The sequence below is a fragment of the Rhamphochromis longiceps genome, linkage group LG18 (genome assembly GCF_057381845.1).
Source record: "Rhamphochromis longiceps isolate RC_006_pf linkage group LG18, R_longiceps_female_GT1.1, whole genome shotgun sequence".
NCBI classification, from domain to species: Eukaryota; Metazoa; Chordata; class Actinopteri; order Cichliformes; family Cichlidae; genus Rhamphochromis; species Rhamphochromis longiceps.
This window is the reverse complement of record NC_140574.1, coordinates 37,841,593-37,856,758: the sequence shown is the minus strand read 5'-3', so window position 1 is coordinate 37,856,758 and position 15,166 is coordinate 37,841,593. Positions and strand designations below refer to the sequence as shown.

The window sequence follows — 15,166 nt, the reverse complement described above, 5'->3', positions numbered from 1 at the left end:
TGTATGCTGGTTAGGCAAAATCCCACACTCAAATATCTATAAGAGGATACGGTGAGCTTCTAGGACCACAACGAAGGCCGCTTTGTTCCTCCTGTGAGGTCTGGCTCTCCTGTATCCTGTACAGAGCCTTCTCAGGGAGGCTGCGTTGGAATTTGCACACAAAATCCTTAAAAGCCCAGAACAGACTTTTTGCCAATCAGCTTCTTTCTCAAAAAACAAAAACCCAGCAGTGTTTACATTTTCACACCAAATTCACATCATGTTTTAATAAGAGATTTTTGGGATTGCATCCAATGATACCAAATTTGTTTAAGTTCAATTCAATGTTATTTATACAGCACCAAATCACAACAGCAGTCGCCTCAAGGCGCTTTATACTGTCAGGTAGACCCTACAATAATACATACAGAGAAAAACCCAACAATCATATGACCCCCTATAAGCAGCACTTTGGCGACAGTGGGAAGGAAAAACTCCCTTTTAACAGGAAGAAACCTCCAGCAGACCCAGGCTCAGGGAGGGGCGGGGCCATCTGCTGTGATTGGTTGGGGTGAGAGAAGGAAGACAGGATAAAGACATGCTGTGGAAGAGAGACAGACAGATAATAACAGATATGATTCAGTGCAGAGAGGTCTGTTAACACACAGTGAGTGAAGAAGAAACACCCAATGCATCATGGGAATCCCCAGCAGCCTACGTCTATTGCAGCATAACTAAGGGAGGATTCAGGGTCACCTGGTCCAGCCCTAACTATATGCTTCAGCAAAAAGGAAAGTTTGAAGCCTAATCTTGAAAGTAGAGATAGTGTCTGTCTCCTGAATCCAAACTGAAGCTGGTTCCACAGAAGAGGGGCCTGAAAACTGAAGGCTCTGCCTCCCATTCTACTTTTAAATACTCTAGGAACAACAAGTAGGCCTGCAGAGCGAGAGCGAAGTGCTCTAATAGGGTGATATGGTACTACAAGGTCATTAAGATAAGATGGGGCCTGATTATTTAAGACCTTGTATGTGAGGAGCAGGATTTTGAATCCTGGATTTAACAGGAAGCCAAAACAGGAGAAATCTGTCTTTTATAAAATCTCTATATTATCAAAAAATGAAGATTTGTCAGCGTCTTCAGGTTCTCCAGTTACTCTGGGTTTCAGGAAAGACAAACATGATAAGTGACAATAACTGTTGTTTGCACCCAACAGTGGAACAATCTGAAGTACAGCAGGTAAGTAAATCTATTTCTATATATGCTATTGACATGAAATCATTTTCAGTTAGTTGCACGATTGTTTTCCAGTTGCTGGTAGATTCCAGCCGGTGCCAGCACGCTCCATGCCTTTTTGTATGCTCAATACTTTTCCTTGTGTCATTTCTCACTATTGCACATAACTGCACTTATGGACATCTGTGGTTTGACATCCGGTTAAAATTTTTTAAATTAAAACAATGTTTTTCATTTTTAGGTGTAGCTCTCTTCCGCCCCCTGCTGACAGCACAGAGACACTGTTCTAGGATGACCTGGACTTCTGGACCCATTGTAACACACACAGAAAGATTGTAGGTCTGACCAACTGTCTCAGCTGTGGGCAAATAGATGGCAGTCAATAAAGTTCTAAAAGGTGATTTATTGACACAATAATCAAAAGAGAAAAGATAAAACAGTCCAGTGTCGCATTTGCAGATCAAGTAAAAAACACACAGTCCCAAGGCCAGAGCCAGCTATGCTACGACACCACATGTTGACTTCAACAGTTGTCCTCGCAGACCCACCACCCTGTAAGCAGATCGCCAGTGATCACTCCAGCCTCTGCAACTCCGCTGCCTTTAGGCTGTGGCGTATAATAGGCCCCGGCCTGCACAGAGAGACAAAATAACACAGCAGTGTTTGTTGTGTGTGCTAGTGTATCAGTGCAATCAATTACACCTGCCTCTAATTAGTCCAACCCCAGTATGTCCAGTATATGTACCCAGTACGTGAGATCAGTTTACTTCATTTATGCAGCAGCAAATCACAACAACAGTCACCTCGAGGTGGTTTTTATTATAAGGTAGACCCTACAATAATACAGCGGTCAGGTAGGTATAAGGAGACACTGCCCCCCAGTGGACGGATCTGATTGACAATAAACATTTATTTTACATGTTTAATCTGCATGTACTCACAGCTCTACCGGAGCAAGCATGAGCACACTGTCTTCTTCTAAAGATGTGCACACGGGCTCACACAGTACTCACTAAACCAGTTGGTTCTACGGATTTCCTCCCAGAGGAATCCGATTTACACACACTGTCCGTGAAATCAGACTTGGATGGATTGAAACAACCAGTGCCAACGACAGTCGTGCTGTTAGCTTCACTATATGCTTTGTGTACAGATGAGCTGACCATGTTTAGAGTCCACAAGACTGGAATAAAAGCTAAAAGAAACGAACACATTGCACCGACTGAAAACACAGAGCTCGGTGTCGTCACAGGATCCTGTAGTTTTTAGACTCTAAACGTAATAAAAGCACATCACACTGCATTAATTAAAACGATGAACTTGCTCTGAGTATGTCGTAACTACAGTCCATGCATTCATCTGAAGTTATGGGATTTCTCCACAGTGGGCTGAGCCAGATAAAAACGTTCTTGCAGCCTCTTGTTGAATTTCCAAAGTTTTCTTTTAGAGGCTAAAATGAGATACGTGTGGTTTTCAAAATAAAAGCCCCAAGTTGTTGCAGAAAGTTAGTAGTATGCATAAAAGTATGAAAGCCATAAAAATGTTTCCTGGATGCTACAAGCAGAAATATACTGACTTTCAAAATAAAACTGCAATGGATCTTAGGCTCTTTTTAAAAGAATGCATCTACCCTCAGAAACAAAGTTCCTTAAAGTTTATTATGTGTTTTTGATAACACTATTGTATTATTAGCAGCCTGCGAGTCTGAGTGGAGCTGTAGGTGAGGCGACTCGCACACAGAGGAGCACGATAGCCTTTGTACCACATTGGAAAGTTAAATATGTGGAGAAGAGTTCAGTGGGAGCACAGCAGCATGTGGCCATGACCAGAGACACACCAGCACACAGAAGGACACACAGGAACCCTCGACCTTCTTGAATGCTCTTAAAAAGCAGGTTAGCAGCAGCTGTCCAGGTGTTCTGCCTGAATGTTTCCTTGTTACTATTCCAGAAAGCTGCTTAGAGAAAACTTGCCTAATAGAGTTCAGAGTTCACATGTTGAAGAAAAATACCAAATATTGACTTTCAGGCTTGTCATCATTGTGCAAACACTGATTTGCCTTATTTCCACGTATGTTTGCACATAAAAAACAGCTGTTTCCCACGCTGCTGTGGAATGGGACGTGACAGCAGCACACGTGAAACACACAAAAATGCATCTGAAATTCATCAATGAAGATTTACTCCAGCTGCTGAGCAGCTTCAGATGAAATCCTGCCAGCATGTCGCTCGCTCTGTGACGCGTTCAATGATTAGCTCTTTGGGTGTGCACAGGTATGTTTCATCAAGTTCTGTATTTACTGTGGGTGGTGTAATAACTACACATTATTGCAAGACCACCTCAAAACAAAGTTAGTCGTTGAACTTCATGTAGTTAAGCTGGAAATATTACTTTAACTTTAGCCCCCAATAAACTACAATCTCCTGCCAACAGATAAGGACAGATAGGGAGGTCAGGGCCTGGGATTCATCCCAACAACAAGCTTTTGATCAAAGATGTGATAAAGAGCTTGCTGTAGATCACCTCCTGATTTTCACTATTGATTGGCTGCTAACATTTGGGTTTGTAGTGTTGGAGAGAACACAATGTTCCCTGAACTCTGCCGACGCTGATATGCATGCTGACTGAATGCTGATCAAAGGTCTGTGGTACGAGCACGCAGGACGACACACAAATCTCATATTTTTATATCGACAAAACAAAGAACTGCTTTCTTTTTTTTTTTATTATGCTGATTTATTTCAGATGATCCAAGTGATGAAACCTTTAAAGCCGAAGAGTCAGATGTGCCTGCTGATTTGGACTGGTTAGAAGAATTGTCTGAGTGGGTGTTTGCTAGTTTTTATTTTTTGAGAACTATTGGGCAGTTAAATCCAAATGGCAGTGTGTCTTGTATTCAAAACCACGGTGCTTGCTTCGGTCAGATCTTGTTATGCAAAGCAATAAAGTTCAATTTCTGTTTTTTATTTCAGCATCTGTTGAAAGTCTGTTGCATCATATACTTCTATACATGAAAGACAGTCTGTGAATAATAGTGAGTGTATCTAAAAGTTTGCATCACATAAGGAGCCTTTTCTAAATGTAATTCTGCATCTGCCCCAAGAGAGGATGATGGTGTTGACGATGGTGACCTTGCGGTTGTAAGAAGAGGAGTTCTGCCGAGCCAGGATGTTCAAGCTGAGACGAAACCTCGACCAGCTGGACTGCTTTCACCGACAGAAGGAGCATGACGTGCTGAAAGCCAGGTCTGAACCTGGCACTGACAGACCTCTAGAGCTACAGAAGCTCCTTACCTACATTTTGTGAACCTTTCTAGACTCCACACAAACCAGTACCAGTAGAAAAGCTTTTTTATGAGAATTTAAAAAAAATACACAGGCTTTTGCCCAGTCTTTTCAAAAATGTTCCCGTTTTATTCCATTTTTTTCTGCTCCTGCCCTTTTCACACAAGGCCAATCATATCTGTTCCAACTGATTCGGCAATTTGTAGAAAATGATTTCAGCCGAGGACAGAACATTTCTTATAATGTCCTTTCTCCCCACTTTCCTTCCGTCTTTTTATTTGTCTGGACCATGAGCCATTGAGCACCTGATGAACTGTGATGCAGTTCCATGGAAAATGTCTGTCATCTTCCTTTAGCACTGTGTCTTCTTTATCCTGTGTTTTTTGTTCTCCAGAGAAAAGCTAAAACTCTGTCAACAGAATATTCAAAGTTTGTTGGAGCAGAGGGATAACTTGGAGAGAGAGATAGAACAACAGAAAGTAACAGACAACTGCTTTCATGGTAGCTCCTGTCTGACTGTCACCACACATGACCAACTGTTGATGGGATTTAAGCCTCAGTCTAACTGAAATGCTGTGGCAGGATCTTTCAGAGCCACGTGGAAGAAAACATTCACAAATATCAATGAACTGAAGCCAAAGAAGACTCGACCAACATCCCCCCACAACGATGCGACACTCATAACTCACACAGAAAACAGGAACTTCAAGTTATTGGTGCTAAAGTCAAATCAGGTCTGGACTCAGCTGATATGTGCCTACAGAGCTCGTGTTCACTGAGAGAACAGAGTCAAAGCCCTTTATCATATATTTAAACCTCACATTAGGATAATCTGACTGCAGCATCACTCTGTGGCCTGGATGGGCTTCATTTTATTAGTGTTCAAACATCCATTTCCCCTGATGTGAGTTCATCGTTTTATCAACTGTTAGATCAGTGGTTCTTAACCTGGGTTCGATCGAACCCTAGGGGTTCGGTGAGTCGGTCTCGGGTTCGGCAGAGCCTCCGCCATGACGTGCACGGCTCATTTTGTGCACCAGTAAAAAAATCACATTTTAATTTTCACTAAAGAGGGGTGAATGCACATATGAAGCTGGTGGGGCTCGCTCCTCCAACAAGCTTAAGAACCACTGTGTTAGATGGATTTGAGCCTGACACAGAAAACCTCAGACTTTAATGAGTCTAAAGAACACTTTCAATGATATTTGGAGCCCTTTATATTTTCACAAATCTGCATCGTTTACTTGTCAGAACATGTGGCATACAATACTAAAAATGCCATCAGTGCTAAAAATATTACAAGTTTTGAGCCAAGCATATTACAAACTGTGGATTTTATATATATTTTGCCTACAAGGCCAAGAGAGGGAGGCTTGTCCCCTCTGAGGTTTGGCCCAGTGTCCACAGTCTGACAGCCTCTGTGTGTGTGTGTGTGTGTGTGTGTGTGTGTGTGTGTGTGTGTGTGTGTGTGTGTGTGTGTGTGTGTGTGTGTGTGTCATTTACTGTATATAAATAGTGGATGTCATCAGCATCATGCCTCCACTGGTTTCCAGCATCAGCACTTTGAACACCATCGTGTCTGATGACCACAGAGTCGTTCCTGCGAACAGTGAAACCTTGACACTGAGGCACAAACCAAAGGTACATAATATATCATTTATCAGAGATTAAATGTGCTCTAACACAGGGCTGTCAGCATGCAGCTCACGGACCCGTGATAAAGAAAACGCTGCTGTGACAAAGAACGCTTTCAAAAATAAAAGTGTTACCATTTATTTTCATCCATCAACAAAATGCAGTGAATGAACAACAGAGAATCACATCCATGTTGGTGGGACCGCCCTTTGCCTTCTTCTAGGTCCATGTGCACAGTTTGAAGGAACTCGGCTGGTAGGTTGATCCAAACATCTCAGAGAACTCAGCACAGCTCTTCTGTGGATGCAGCTTCCTCACATCCTTCATGTAATCCCAGACACTCCGTGATGTTGGGATCAGGGCTCTGTGGGGGCCACACCCTCACTTCAGTACTTCAGGTTCTTCTTTACACTGAAGACAGTTCTTGATGACTTTGGCTCGTTGTCCTTCTGCAGAATACATTTGGGGCCAGTAAAGTTCTTTGTTTACAGCTGCCTGAAACCTTTGCACACTCGTATAGCTGAGAGCCATTAATACCTGACATATGAAGTTATCCAAAAGGTAACAAATGACATGAACATGTTGGGGATGTTCAGCAAGGCCGAGCTGGCAGCTTTCTTTAAATCTTACTAGAATCTAGATGAGCGAGTTAATGTGCCTTTGTTATAAAGCACCGAGACCAAAGCCGTCTACATCAGCGGTCCCCAACCTTTGTTGTGCCACGGACGGTTTATGCCCGACAATATTTTCACGGACCGGCCTTTAAGGTGTCGCGGATAAATACAACAAAATAAAACCAGTACCGGTACCGAAAAAAAATAAGATTTATTCATAACACAGGTGAAAAGACCCAGGAAAACTGAGTAAACGATCAAAACGATAACAAAATAACGCTGAAAACCGATAAAGACCCTGAAAACCATACATTTCACACCTGAGCCTCAACTCTCGCGGCCCGGTACCAAACGACTCACGGACCGGTACGAGGCCCGGGGGTTGGGCCTCGGACCGGTTGATCCCATGTATGCAGTGTGACTGACACAGATTTTGTTGCCCTACTTTTACACCTTCCACAACACTAAGAGTAGAGCTTTTTATTGCAGGATCCTTTGACTAAACATCAGCGTGACTCATCGTTTACAGTGATGGTCCCGGAGCAGCATTAATATGACGATGAAATTACAACACAGCACTATTCCCAGATACTTACATCAAGCTCCTAAATGCTTGAAAAACTGAGTAAAACCATAAGCATTCACTATAAAGCCTCAGTGATTGGGCCCATGTCAGCTCGGTGGTGATTTGTTCCTGGTGCCAGAGGGAAGGTTTAAAACTGTCTGGGAAACAACAATCAGCTGATTATAGCTGAGTTGGGCAGAGGCTAAATAAATAAATAACTACTTATAACATGATGTGAGTAATGTAACAAATAAAAAATGATAACAGAAACAAAAGCAGCAGATCGATCAAAATATGATTTTAAAATCATGACATAATAATATCAGCATTGTTATTGTTCTTAAAAATTCCAGATTGGTCGGCTGTGGCGTAAACATGAAACAGCACGGCCATTAAGGATCTCGTTTTCAGCTCTCTCACTTCAGCCAACTTCCACAACAAGCACTGCAGAGACCGTAGACATGTGCACAAACCCGCCACGTATACGCGAGTCAGCCACCCAAACGTCCAATCATCATCTTTCACAGAGTCCCGCCTTCCTCTGTGATCAAACAGTCATCAGGGGTCATTGTGATGTCACCCGTTGGGTGGGCAGCAATCTGCTGCAGGAGGTTCTCTGATTGAAGCAGGTGATTGGTCCAGCCTTGACACACTTGTGTTATTCCAGGCCCATGCCCTCCATATTCTGGAGGCAGAACGTGTGATGAGAAGAAGCCACTTAAAGAATCTTGGAAATCAGAACCGTGCATATGGATCTACAACAAAGAGGGTGAAAGGATGTTTCAAATCCACAGTTGTTATCTGTCATCTTCAGTATAACCAGTACGTGAGGTAGCGCGGGTACTGACCCTCTGCTTGATTTTATCAGGCAAGAAGGGACGAAGCATAGCAAAGACCGGACGGAAGAACATCGGTTCATTGACCAGGTGGATTCCTCTGACCTTCAGTGGGAAAGAGTCCTGAACATACACATAAACAAGCATCAAAGCATATTTAACAAGTTGAAAACTTAAAAATATAAAAATACAGAAAACTCTGCACATCAAAGTTCTACCTCTGAACTTCCAGCCGGTCCCTTAGGGGCAAGGTTACGACTGAGTTACAAATAAGCAGTTTTAGGAGCTATAAGATGCTACCTTTCACAGGAAGTCTCTAACAAGCATTTGGCCTTCAGTTTAAGCTTTTTAAGGACATTTCTATAGAAAAGGGTCGCTGTAAAAACAAACAAAAAAACTGTCTTGAGTCACCTTTTTTCCATTTTGAAAGGAAAAGGAGAAATAGGTGCAGTCGTTTCCTCAAAGATCTGCACACATGCACATATCAGGCAAAAACAGAGTTTGCTCAATTCTAACAAGCTGGAAAGTCAAAGTTGGCATGACCACCTTGAATTTTCAACACGAACTCTCGGGCAGCTTTCTTGTAATTAGCAGTCTTCAGGAATAACTCTACAGGCTCCTTGAATTCTAAATCTCCACTCTCTCCCACTCTACCTCAGTCATTGTGGTCTGGGTTCTGGGGAGGCCAGTCCAGGACGGTCATGTTCCATTGTGTGTTTCTACCCAGGAATGCTTGCTTGGTATCATCATCATGCTGAAAAGGTTGCAAATCAGACGCTTTCCAGGTGGAACTCCAACATCTGACAGTAGCTGTCCAGATTCACAATTCCATCAGTTTTGACAGGATGCCCAACACCATCCCAAACCCTGACAGACCCTCCACCGTGTTTTACTCAGTATCTCCTCTGTTTGGTCCAAACACTTCACATGTGGATTCATCTCCATAAGGACTGTTGCTCCTGATTTTCATATCAGTTCTTGTGTAATTTGGCATGTCAGCGTTTTCTCTTCCTCGAGGATGGCTTGTTGACCGCCACACTTTCACTGGGACCAGTTGTGCTGAGGCTTCAGCAAACAGTAGATGGTCCAGATCCATCTCTCAGGCACCGTGTCAGGTCTTTAATAAGATAAGATAAGATAACCTTTATTAGTCCCACACGTGGGAAATTTGTTATGGATTGTTCTGTCTCTCAGATATTGCTGAGGAAGGTTTTTTAGGCATCCACATGTCCAGTAAAGCTACAGATATGACAGCAACATGTGCTGATGAGCTGTAAACTCGATACAATGTAGCAGCTGGCTGAGGCAGCTGGCCCACTCTCCATGGCAACGATACCTGCACAAGCTGGGCTGAAACTAAAGGGGGCGTGGCATGTACCAGGCCATTTAAAGGCTTTTGTAACAATTTTGAAAGAATACAAAATCTTGTGTTAACAAAACTATTAATATTTAATAGCTCATTCAGTCCCAACAGGCCAGAACACTGAATTATTATTAACATGACAGCCTGCAAGAAGTGAGGGGTGACTCAAGACCCTGGGCTTCTGGTCATAGAAGGAAAGGAAAACGCATCCGGTTCAGTGTGGTGCAGAGTTTTGTTACACTGGTAAACATTCATAATAACACACATGTTCTGTTGTTAAAGAACAAACGATAGGTCGTCATCTGCACAGCTCGATCTCAGTCCTACCGAAAGCACAGATGAAATCTTTCTGGCAAGCGAAGGGTTAATCTGCAGGGCATGACTCAAACTCCACCCCGCGAGGTCAAATATGGCCTTCACACCCTGCCTTTGTGTCTCGTTCTCCCTTGAGATGATCTCGGATGTCATCAGGCTGACTCTGAATACCTGGAAGGCTGACCAGTCTTTCGGGTTCCACTGCCCTGCAAACAAGCAGACATTACTCTACACGAATAAAACATATTTCAGAAGAAGGACCACAGCATCATCCTGTGGAGCACAGTTAATATGCTAATCTCTGAATCGGTGTCATTTATACATCATGAACTAGCAAAGCCACTTTTCAAAACACACCAATGTTTGCCATTAAAATCTAGCTTAAAATCAACTAAAAGCCTGAAATTGTGCTGTGCAGTCCTGGAACTGTGCAGCCATCGCGGTCAGAGACGATACAATAAAACGAGACAGTCCTCGCTAATAAATGAGAGCCAATAAACCGTTTTTGGACTGACACGTGCACAGTAGAAGTTTCAGCGTATGTCTCTGCTCGTTATCGTAGCACCGTTGAAACGCTCGTCAACTTCTACTCTGCACATTCAGTCACGTTTCCTTTTTGTATTGTTCCTCTTTAGAATTGTGTGTGAAGGACATTTGATTATTTGAAGCTTTTGCATGTTTGAAAGAGGAAGAGTTCATCTCCGTACCATCCCAGCAGGCTGCCTTTACTGTCAGTATGTTTAAAATGTTGAGAAACAAGTTTGAGAGTAGGTCAGTGGTGACAGACATGAGGGGGATTTCATCTGTGGCCGTACTGATGGAGCAGAGCTCCTGTCCTATGGTGACAGGACTGAATGAGTTTAATGTCGACTCAAAGAGAATGACCAGCATTAAACAGCATCTTAGTTTTATTTGTGTAACCCTATAAAACTAGATAACAATTTAAGATCAGCTTCTTTTAAAAGCTGTTAAATCACTGAGGAAACAGACCAGGGAGGCTTTGCCTGCTTATCGTAGCTCGTGTTGATGTCGTTGGGGCTGCTCCTAGCAGGCCCTTTCAATAATCCATCCACACCCAAGCATACTGACCAATCCTGTAGATGAGCACCCTGCTGCCTGTGCAGTCTCGCTGCGGGAGCACAGCGTGGTACGACGTGTTGAGGAGGCCGAGCACCGAGGAAGGAGACAGACAGCTGCTGATCTCAGGACTTTCCCTTCGCCACCGCTGGTAGTTGAGCAAGAGCTGTACAGGACACATTACAGAGGGACTCATTCTTATACTTCCCTCACACAGTCACACCTTTTCACACAAGCACTTTCCCATGTAAGTGCTCTCTATCCACACACATTCATAGTCTGATGGATGCATGGAGAGCAACTCTGGGTTAATATCTTGTCCAGGGATCGAACCACCACTCCACCCCGGGGACATTAGGGAGTTCCTAGGACTCTATGAACATGGTTCAAACACGTAGTTAAAAGGTTAATACTTCATCACTGCATGCAACAAAAACAACCACACAACACAACAAAATGAAGACTGCTGCATTCAGTGTTGGCTGTGAGCTTGCAGGGCAGAGCACAGCCAACAGCCAGATTACCAGTGTGATGGAGTCTTTTGCAGTTACCATAAGTAAAGGTGGAACTAGGTTGGCAGTCTGTCACAGACTGACAGCTATCAACACCCACAGTCATTTTAGGATCGCTAATAAACCTGAAGTGCATGGAACTGGGAGGAAGACCGCACAGGGACGTGCAAACTTTGCACAGAGAAGCCAGAGCCGATCGTTAGGCTCAGACGACCATGACCTCCTTGCTGTGAGTCAGCACTGATAGCCTTGCACCAATGTACAAACAGTAAATAAGACATTTATGACCCGGCTGTTTATCTGAAACAAAGGCAAATTCAAAGAAGTGTTTATGTGATAAAAGTCAGATTGACTGAACGGCAGAGCTTTGACCCACATGCCTGAAATTACTCAACTATCCTGTGGAGCAAAGTAAACGCTGTTTTTAAACTGCACTGATTCATTTAACGTGCTCATGAAGAACAACGTGACCACAGCTCTGCAGCAACTTTGAAACCAGCAGACCTTCTTACATTTGTTCAGGGAGCAATCGTTGAAAGCCAAAGAGGACACCTCAGAGCCCACGCAGGAGCACGTCTGCTGTGATGCAAACACACTGCGGTCAGACACGAAGAGAATAATAAGGCGAGTGCAGCGCAGACAGTCAGGTGACAGAGAGACAAACAAAAATGCTCATGTTGTCAAAGCAGGAACAAAATGATCATTTGAACCAACCCAGCAGAAAATGAGCTGTTCAAGATCACAGCAACCGAGCTTGTGTGGACCAACACCTGCAAAACAGGAGCAAACTCAATCACGTGTGAGGCCGCTTTAGCTTTACCATTGGATAGGCTAGCACAGAACAAGGCTGCATATTATTTTAATCCATGTGTTAACGTACATGCAGTTTGGTAAGAACAGTGCCAACACTCCACATTAAGTGATTTTGGAAACAACCGTGAGCCTCCCCACGAGCCCAGCTCAGGACTGAACTGCTCAGCTCAACGTGGGTGAATGATGATGATGGTCAGCACGACCAAACGTCTTCCTCACGGTGTGGTTTCTGTGAGCTCTCCTGGACTCTCCTAAACTTCAGCATGTTTCCCCTGACTCTCAGTGACGGCTCTTACCTTGAGGGAGAGCTCCGTGTTGAAGTCTCTGGCCCGCAGAAACCTGAGGAGAAAGCCGCTGGATAAGCTCCCGACAGCGGACAGCTCGCCGGCCCGCAGCGCACCCCGCCTCAGGCGGCTGACGTACGGCCTGAGCTGCTCCGAGTCGTCCGGCAGTTCGCTGAGCTGAGGTCCGTTCATGCTGCCCTCAGGTCCGCTTACATTTGACTGCTGGAGGCAGCCTTCAGCCAAAGACAGGAGGAGGAGACAGCTGTGACTTTGAGTGTTTGCTCATTGCGATACTGATGTTGGTATCGATCCCAACACAAGACCTACAGGAGCAGTGGCCAGTGTTGCCAACTCCTCAGTAAGGAAACTCGCTATTTTTTCTTTTTTTTCTCTTTTCTTTTCAAACTTTATTGAAATTACAAAGTGAACAGCCAGTCATTCCAGTTCAGCCTGAACAGTAGACATACAAGGCAAGTAAAGGTAACAATATACAGTACGATGAAATAAGAAGGATGAATAAATAAAGGATAAAAGGGGGGGGGGGGGGGGGGGTGACAGACTTCATAATTTAGTACTTGTGACAGCTCATTTGTTAAACATTTCTGAATGAATTTCAATCAATGATAAACCTTTTTTATTGGAAGTTAATTTAAGAGAGTTTAAGTAATATTCAATTTCAATCAAAAAACAATTAAATGATGGGGTTGAGTTTTGAAATTTACATTTATGTATGTGGAATTTCCCTAATAAGATATAAAGATTGACAATGGCACATTTTTTTCTTTAGTTTCAAAATAAGTGATAATGTTCTTCCCTTCAATTTTGATTTCGTGTGTTGTCTTGCACAGTATATAATTTTCAAGCTCTCTCCAAAATGTAGCACTATATGAACAGCCATAAAACAAATGAGTAACACTTTCAAGTTCAGTTTTACAAAAGGTACATTTTCTATCAATGTCACAGAATCTTGAAATGTACATGTTGGATGGATATATGTTACGTAATATCTTCAAATGTAATTCTCTAACTTTGTTTGTAATGCAAAATCTAAAAGGAACAAACCACGCTTTATCCCAGGTGATATTATCAAAAATAGCATTCCAAAAAAACTTCCCTCTTGGAGTTATTTTCTTCGCATTATACAAACATTCTCTAATATGTTTATTGGTGCATTTCTTGCTTAAGAAATCAATACCATTTATATAAAGAGTGTTAACGGATGCATGCGGTGTGTTCTGTTTTTGTAGCCTTTCATTAAATCAATCAGTCCGCTGGGAACGGACTTTACTACAGAGCTAAAATCTTTAAATTTGATAGGGAATGCTTTTTCTGTAATAAAGTCATTGTAACTAAGTAGCTGGCCTTCAGAGTCAAATAAGTCTTTTAAATAGATTATATTTTTATCAATCCAATTCTGCAAATATAGTGATTTGTTCCTCTTAGTAATACATTCGTTATTCCAGATAATAGATCTATGTGGAGAAAAGTTATGTGAATAACATAATTTCCAAGCCAACAATGCCTGTTGATAAAATGCAGACATTTTAACTGGTAACTTTGATATACTGTAACTACAAGACAATAGGAAGTGTAAACCTCCAACATTTCTAAAAATGTTATGTGGAATGAAATGCCATAATGATCCAGGAGATTTTAAGCATTCTTTTAGCCATTTCACCTTAAATGTATAGTTCAGGTCCATGAAGTCCAGAAGGCCAAAACCACCTTTGTCTTTAGGTCCACAAAGCAATGATTTTTTTAGATGCTGGTGCTTATTCTTCCATACAAAGTTAACAAATAAGTTATTAACATTTTTACATGTGGAATCAAACACATTAAGGGAAAGGGCTGGATACACAAATCTGGAAACACCTTCAGCTTTAGTCAAAAGGATTCTACCAAAAATTGATAGGTCTCTCTGGAGCCATCAGTTCAGTATAGTTTTCGTTTTTCCATCCTGGGAGAAAAGTTGAGTTGTTGACGCTCTGTGTCATTCTTACAGACATGAATACCAAGGTATCTAACACAGTCTTTGACAGGAATATTGTGTAAGGATTTGACATTTGATTGGTACAAACATAAAATTTCACATTTAGATTTATTTAGTTTTAATCCAGAGGCAATTGAGAAATCATTTATTAATGAAACAGCATTTTCAATCTGATCTTTGTTTTTTTAAGGATAAAACGGTGTCATCTGCTAGTTGAGTCACTCTGATTTCTTTACCAAAAATAGATAAACCTTTAATGACTGGGCTATTTAAAATGTGTAATGAAAGTAGTTCAGCCACAATCAAAAATAAAAAGGGTGAAATTGGGCAACACTGGCGAACAGATCTCATGACTGGAAATCTTTTAGTAGTATTTGGATATAGTATAACACAACTGTCAATATTTGTATAAAACATTTCGATAGTTGACACAAAGTTTGGACCAAAACCAAAGGTTTTGAGTGCTTTAAATACGAAATAATGTTCTACTGTATCGAAAGCTTTATAAAAATCAAGAAACACAATAAGGGAATCATCATCTATATTGTCAGAGTAGTCTAATAGGTCAAAAATAAGCCTTATGTTTGAACTGATATGGCGGTTGGTCATAAATCCGGTTTGCGTTTCAGCTATGATCTCATCCAGATTTTTCTTTAATCTTTTGGC

General features: G+C 42.2%; 1 protein-coding gene across 1 annotated transcript; it reads right to left on the bottom strand.

Annotated features, from left to right (window-relative positions):
* Window positions 1-6,255: 6,255 nt before the first annotated feature.
* Window positions 6,256-12,774, bottom strand: ttpa (tocopherol (alpha) transfer protein). The gene is made up of 5 exons (XM_085389434.1): window positions 12,523-12,774; window positions 10,914-11,067; window positions 9,837-10,030; window positions 8,159-8,269; window positions 6,256-8,065 (listed from the first exon to the last, which is right to left on the bottom strand). Exons 1-5 carry the CDS (start codon window positions 12,700-12,702, stop codon window positions 7,832-7,834), a joined length of 873 nt encoding a protein of 290 aa, XP_085245560.1. The 5' UTR covers window positions 12,703-12,774; the 3' UTR covers window positions 6,256-7,831.
* Window positions 12,775-15,166: the final 2,392 nt, after the last annotated feature.